We start from the raw sequence: 7,414 nt of genomic DNA, 5'->3' as shown, positions 1-7,414 counted from the left end.
AAGACATTGAAAGTAAGATGTTGACATGATCAGTCTAATCATAGCTACTGTACATATAACGTGATTTGACGTCATTTTATCTGTAGCCAATGACCTTGAGCCTTCTTGGAAGGGCACTTGTAATATAACTCTATGGCAGGACCCAAAGGGCTGACATTTTGGGTGTCTACCCTTACTAAGGACATAAACTTGGCCTGTGACGTAGTGTCCCCATGAGTGACAGAACACTGAGCCAATCACGGCGCAATGCTCCTATTTTTGCTGGCTCGCCCCACCACCACCACAGAAAGCACTGAGCTAGGCTGAAACACCTGCATTTTGGAGCTGCCTTACTCAAGAACACAAAAAAGAGACCATGTGTGTATGCAGATTTATTAACTCAATGATATATATATACATTTTTTTAACATATTTTTCAAACTGATATGTGACACATATTAATGCCAAAATAACATGCAAAACGGCAAGCCTCCCCAATTAAAAAAAATATACATGTTTTATTTATTTATTGCTAAAAATGTGGGGCTCAAAACAGATGGGGCTCTGCCCCACTTGCCCTGAATGACATGTCGCCACTGGGGTGAAGGTAACAACTGAATCTCTGAGTAACTTTTAAAATGTGTTTTTAAAATGTGTTCCGATCTTTGGGGGCAAACTATCTCTGTACGGTGGGATGAATACATGAGTAAAAACAAACTATTGTGGCTTAAAATAACTTTATAAACTGTTACTCTCAATATTATAGTTGTTACACAGTCTGCCGCCACATAAAAGCTTTGCCCTGGTCCCATTACCTTTGTACATACTCTGTAGTTCATATGTTATAGTTATCCGGCCTCATCCCTTTCTCCATCTCTGTCTTGCTCCATTTGTGAAGTACTATAACAATGGGGGGTATGAGAAAAGATGACGTGGTCCTATACTGATCTTGGAACCTGGTGGAAAACAAAGGTAACCAGGAATTATACAATTATCGGATTTGACTGAGTCGTGCCTGCTGTATTGGGTTTTTCTGTATCCGACTATTGCAATACACACCCAATATGCACGGACACATACACACACACACAACCTGGGCACTCCTCCTCTCACCAAGGACCCATCACAACACTAATAGATCAGCAAACGAGCTTCTTAATGGTCTTACACCACTGTTAGGTGAGGAGCGAGGGAGAGAAACGGTCCATTATAACTATTGTCTCCTGACATTCCATGCTAATGGACTTAGAACACTTTCATACGTAAAAATAACGATCATGTAATGACATGAGTTTATTTTTGTGTTTTGGCTTGTAGATTGATCGAAGTAATCTTGTTTCCTTTCCTCTTCCCGTCCCCATGGAAAGCATTAATAACTCAGTATCAAACATTTGAGTTGAATGAAAAAAAGATGCAAAAGTAATTACAAAGTGCTTTTACTATCTTGCCAAGTCTCTCTGGCAAAGGAGATTCTCAAGATAATTTATTGGTTAAATAAGGGTAGACAAGGATGAGCCTGTTATTGTTCAGTGTCTGTGTTTCTTCCTTGTCTTCCTCCTCAGAGCTAATATCCAGGCGGGGAGAACAGCAGCGGGCTGTGACATCATCGGCATAACTTTAACTTCCTCCATCACTGCATTCTCCTCTAGCGTGGAGTCCTCCTCTGTCCCACAATCCTCCTCTGAGTCGGAATACTGCTGGATCAGGAGGCTGGGCGGCATGGTAACTACCTCCTCAGAGAACCGCACGTGACGAGATTTTGACATCCGCCTCTGAGAAAGAGAGAGGAGAGAAAAGACACAGAAAGAGAGAGAGAGAGAGCGAGACAGAGAGAAGGATTGGGTGAATGCCCCAAGTGATTTTTCAATTTGCAGTTGTCCAAATGCTGACAGTGTGGGACAGACAAATGAGAGTAAAATCTGTACAAACCTTTTTGGTCACTGTTTCCATTGATATTGAGGACTCTGAATCTTGAAACACTGAGTGTCGCAGTATACTTCGGGTGACAAGGGGATGTGAGGTGGAGGAGGAAGAGGGGGAGGATGGAGGGAGAGGGGAAAGGGAGGATTTCAGGGGGTAGACAGGCATCATGAAGTTGTCCCCCTCTTCCCTCTCCTCCTCATCAGATGGGACTGAGTTGTCTTCTAATCTCTCTCCCCCCTCTCCTTTTAAAAATTCTCTCTCGTCTTTCCTCTCCTGTGACTGGTGCTCTCTTTTTCTGTTCATGTGGACCCTGCTCTTCAGGGCAGAGCTGTCCAAGACCTCCACTGGCTGTGGAACAACAAGGCACACTATTATCATCTTTAATCCTTAAGAGTCTATTATTGATGTACACGTGCATCAATATATGTGACGTAATAAAAAGATTCCCCATCACAATCTGTCAGTTTAAGATAGAGAGATTTTTATTTTTGCATGGACTGCGTCAATCCACCTCATCCGCCTATGTTGACCTTCTGCATCTGCGGTGGAAGGTGGCCAAACTACAGCAGTGTTTGTCAGACCCGAAAATTGGTCTTTCACTAAAATATCTGTAGCATCTGGTCTGGCCCCACTGGACTCATCTAAAGTCACTACCTCCGATGTGCCAACTTCTGTCTGTAGTGTCCGAACCGTTTGGGCTACACTCTATGGAAAGATAAGATTCTCACTAACACGTTGGTGTTCTCCGTTTTGTTCTACAACCTCCACAAGTGTCATGGGACTCGTCTGAAGATAACCCAGTACCGGTTTAAACAATCAATATTAGTATGGAGGTAGTTTTGTGCCAACAAAAAAAGGGGTTAAGTATGTTTCCAAAATCTTTTTTATAATATATTTTATCTCCTAGATATACGACAGACACTTCAAAAATGATTCCTTATGATTTATTTTTTGTCTGTCTGTTTTGCCATTTATGAATGTTATTCAATGTGTTTCTATGCTATAGTACAGTAGTAAAGGACAAATTCAATATGTTATCAAAATAAATGTATATATATTTTTTAGACCTACAGGGGTCCTAAAATTCCAAATTAAATAGCTAAATGATCCATGGTATGACCATCTTAAAACAATTCCATATGTTATCTTAGTAGAACCCCCCCCCCCAAAGGCATAGACTTTTAGTTCATCAGGATTAGTTCATTTAGGGTTACATAAAAGGCTAGTGATAGGGTTTAAATTAAGGCCTATAGGGGTGATTTCCTGGTCACAGATTAAACCTATAACTGGACTAAACTGCAAACTCAATGGATAATTACTTTTTAGTCCAGGTTAGGCTTAATCTGTGTACAGGAAACTACACAATAATGTTTGAGTGAAATCTTACCTTAATGAAGGAAAACTCTAACACAGGTATATGATTTGGCCTCACTTCATCAGAACTGGTTTGTGATTGGACATGACCGTATTCCTTTGGTGCTGATTGGATGAGTTCACATTTACTGTTCTGTTCTTGGACAAGGCTTGGTTCTGTGATATTCATATTGACAGATGAAGAAACATCAGCGCTTCTATCATAACTTTGGTCCAATTCACTTTGTCTGAAGTCCCACTGACTGTTCACATTTCCTGACTGGCTGACTCTGTCCAAGGTCATAGTTGATCGGCCACTCTCATGATCTTGTGGGCGGCTCTGGCTGGTCTCTAATTGATTGGTGACCTCTTCAGCTGGTGTTTGATTGGCTAAGGTGTCTACTTGTGATGGGTTTAGAAACCTGGCCCACTCCTGCCCTGTGAAGATCTCCTCCAACAAGCTAAAGGACCCAAGGCCGAACTCAAAGGAACTTGGGGATCTGTCATGACAAATAAGGAATACTAGATTAGATATATCAAACATGTACATACAGTATATAACTATCTAACAAAGCACCACTGTCTTACTCAATACTCACTAAAACAGGAACTGAGAACTTCCTGTGTGAGTGAGAGAGAGAGTGCGAGCGAGCGAGAGTGAGAGCACGTTAACAAGCGGGTAATTGACAGTAACTGTCAGTGACTAGGGTGTGTCTGACACCTCAAAGCTGTCAGTGCCCAGTATCACCCTGACTAATGTCTCTGCTATGACAACCTCCCTTTGCATATACCAATAGCACACAGAACTTACTCAGATGTGAAAGCAAGGTGTTATTCCTAGTTAGATCGCATAGTCAGAAGAATCTCCTGGCCCTGTATTTGTATTTACTAAGGATCACTTCATGTGTACGTGTGTGTAGAGTGTGCGTCTTATCATGTGTATGTGTGCCTGTACGTGTGTGTAGTGTGTGTCTTATCATGTGTATGTGTGTCTGTGAATGTACGTGTGTGTAGAGTGTGTCTTATCATGTGTATGTGTACCTGTACGTGTGTGTAGAGTGTGTGTCTTATCATGTGTCTGTGTGTCTGTGAATGTACGTGTGTGTAGAGTGTGTGTCGTATCATGTGTCTGTGTGTCTGTGCCTGTACGTGTGTGTAGAGTGTGTGTCTTATCATGTTTCTGTGTGTCTGTGCCTGTACGAGTGTCTCTTCACAGTCCCTGCTGTTCTATAGTGTATAATTAAGGCAAAAAGGTTTTCATGACCACCTGACCTGCCTAGGAAATACTCCATGCCGTAACTATAGGCAAACTGGTACACAAATTACATTTGAACCAATGCACATCAAATCACGAGACAGTAGTTAAAATCTACTTCCTTGGGAAATGAGTTAGCCATATGCACAGAGGCTGAACAACCACAAATATACAGTATCAGTTAAGCAAACCATGGCCGCTAACACATACAGTACCAACGCTGATCTGCTATACTGACAGCTGTTTGTTTGTCTGTTTGTTTTGAACTGACCTGAACTGACCCAATGTACCGCTGTCTTCTGACAGAGTGGGAGGGGCTTCCCCCTGGCCCTCTCTGATTGGTGACTGAGTGGTCGTATAGCCTTCTTTATTGGACATCTTAGTGACGTTATCATCTCTGGTTGACAGCTGAAACTGTTGAATGAAAAGTGTATTGAACGTTCGAGTGTAATGCTAGACAGTTAGCTAACAAAGGTTAGCAAAGATGTTACTTGTATTTGCTAATGAAACGGTCTGCATCATCAAATAAATATAATGAGTCAAAGTAAACTCTACTGTACTTACTTTAACTTGTTTTGCATCTTTCCTTTCTTCTCTCACTCCGTCCTCCGCTTTCCTTTTCTTCCCTAAACTCCCCTGCCTGTCCCTCCATTTCTCCTTTATCCTCTGTGTCAATCTCTTCATCGACTTAGTTGACGAGGTGTTTTCTGCTACACCTTGACCAGGTGACATAATCTTCATGACATCTCCATGTCCCGGAACCTCCGACCCCCCATTCCCCAAAGTCCGCCACCTCTCCATTTGAGTCCCCATGTCAAATGGAATAAAGTCAGAGTTTGACGTCATTAGAACCGACCGGTCATGGTTCTGAGCACCCTTGGTCTTGGAGCTGAGAGATGAGTTACTGAGAGGTGATGCGTCAATGTAGCCCACGTTCCCGGTTTGAGTTCCTGTGAAGGTCATCACTGTTGGCAGAGCCCCCACTGACCCCCCTGGGTCACCTCTTACACTGCCAGCGTTCTGTGAGGGGACGAGGACAGCGGCACCCTGAGCAGCTGAAGGGGATGACACCATATGTCCCCTGTCCAACTTGGAGAGACTGCCAGTGGGTTGCTTCCTCCCTTCCTCACCTTTCCCTTTCCGACTGGATCCCCCAAAATTACAGTTCCACACTGGTATCCCAAACTCCTCCCTGGAGTCCAACCTCCTCATCTCACGCTTCCTGGCCTTCTCACATCCCCCTTTTCCCTCAGCCGCTCTGACATCATCAGCCGGAGACAGCCCCAGAGCCCCATTGTCAATGGCGTTAGCCCAAGGTCTCCCCCCATCCTCCCCCTGGCCCTGGGCAGCTGTGGTGGGGCCGTGGGGGGCCTGGTCCTGCCTGCCGTGCTGGGTCTCTGAGCCAGGCTGGAGCCTCAGTCTCTGGAGCATGGACTGAAGCAGAGTCTGGGTGTCAACGGAGGGGCTTGGCTGAGACATTCAGGACAGAGAGCACTCTTACATCAGACCCCCTGGGTTAGACCAATGATGGTATATACAAACAAACATACAGTACATACATATGATATGCTGTATATGGATTATGGATTAGACAGACCAGCGGCTATTGAGATTGAGTTACAGAAAACAATCTGGAATATTCCTTGTGTTTATCCTCAGTCTTAGTACAGTTTCAGGCGTGTGCACTGGCGTCTTTTGTCTTGTTAGGAAGCATGTTAGGATTGTTTTCTTTTTCATTCCAGTTGTTCTCAATTGTCATACTTCACCAGTTTTTCCAGATGGATTGTTGACATATTCTTTCCCCTTATTTCCTCTGTCTGATGCATGGTCACTCCAGTCCTCCATGGGTTGTCAGAAAAGTTGCGACATCGCTCCGTAGACTCAGCAGTGTCAAAAAAACAGCAACGCTCAAACTCTTCTGTCTCTCTTACACTCACGCTCTCTCTCTCTCTATCTCTCTTCCTTTTCCTCTATCAAATTATCTCACTCTCCTGTTTGTTTGGTCTCTATCTCTAGAAGTCACGCGTGTCTATTTTCGTGGTGGAGAAGTTGTCCTTCTTTCGATTGGGGAGTGATCATGTCATCACTAGGAGGAGAAGCAGGGGAATAACATTCAACATGCCTTACAGACAGATAAATGCACCCAGACCAGTGAGGCTGGTCTATCTACTCTATAGCACTTTCCTCCACAAGTGACAGTGACTCAATCTCGCTCGCTTTTGTCTATCTTTCTTTCTCTTTCTCTCTCTCATTCGGTCTTTCTGTCACACGTGTACACTGGCACATGCCCTCTTTCTCTGAACAGTGTGGTCAGGAGGGGTTTTTTGGGGCATTTTTGTCTCAGCGAAAGGAGTTGGCCTCAAATTAGGAAAGACATTGCTTCTACTGTTCCACACGAAGATATATCTGTGATACATTTACAAAATCCTTTTTGTTCTTCTAGCAGACATTTGACCATGTTTTGAACATCTTTGAGATCTTCTCTGCAAATAAGTGTTTTTATTTGTTATTAATTAAGGAATCTACACTGAACAAAAATATAAATGCAACATGTAAAGTGTTGGTCCCATGTTTCATGAGCTGATATAAAAGATCCCAGAAATGTTCCATGCGCACAAAAATAGTATTTTAAAAAAAACTCATGTTTTTACATCCCTGTTAGTGAGCATTTCTCTTTTGCCGATGTAATTCATCCACCTGATAGGTGTGGCATATCAAGAAGCTGGTTAAACAGCATGATCATTACACAGGTGCACCTTGTGCTGGGTATAACAAAAGGCCACTCTAAAATGTGTAGTTTTGTTACACAACACAATGCCACAGATGTCTCAAGTTTTGAAGGAGCGTACAATTGGTATTCTGAATGCAGGAATGTCACCCAGAGCTGTTGCCAGATAATTTAAT

At 43.2% G+C, this 7,414-nt stretch overlaps 1 protein-coding gene across 1 annotated transcript; it reads right to left on the bottom strand.

Annotated features, from left to right (window-relative positions):
• Positions 1-353: 353 nt before the first annotated feature.
• LOC139574332 (uncharacterized) lies at positions 354-6,710 on the bottom strand. The gene is made up of 5 exons (XM_071398819.1): positions 5,075-6,710; positions 4,782-4,924; positions 3,290-3,755; positions 1,909-2,250; positions 354-1,751 (listed from the first exon to the last, which is right to left on the bottom strand). Exons 1-5 carry the CDS (start codon positions 5,987-5,989, stop codon positions 1,506-1,508), a joined length of 2,112 nt encoding a protein of 703 aa, XP_071254920.1. The 5' UTR covers positions 5,990-6,710; the 3' UTR covers positions 354-1,505.
• Positions 6,711-7,414: the final 704 nt, after the last annotated feature.

Source organism: Salvelinus alpinus, chromosome 4 (assembly GCF_045679555.1).
Source record: "Salvelinus alpinus chromosome 4, SLU_Salpinus.1, whole genome shotgun sequence".
NCBI lineage: Eukaryota > Metazoa > Chordata > Actinopteri > Salmoniformes > Salmonidae > Salvelinus > Salvelinus alpinus.
This window is presented reverse-complemented; position numbering and strand designations above follow the sequence as displayed.

What these genes read in the sequence shown, in the direction of transcription:
- LOC139574332 (XM_071398819.1), bottom strand. Translation starts at nt 5,989, where the DNA reads ATGTCTCAGCCAAGCCCCTCCGTTGACACCCAGACTCTGCTTCAGTCC. An exon ending in AAGATGCAAAACAAGTTAAA is followed by an intron (nt 4,925 to 5,074) that starts GTAAGTACAGTA and finishes TTCATTCAACAG; the next exon opens with TTTCAGCTGTCAACCAGAGA. An exon ending in TGGAAACAGTGACCAAAAAG is followed by an intron (nt 1,752 to 1,908) that starts GTTTGTACAGAT and finishes TCTCTTTCTCAG; the next exon opens with AGGCGGATGTCAAAATCTCG.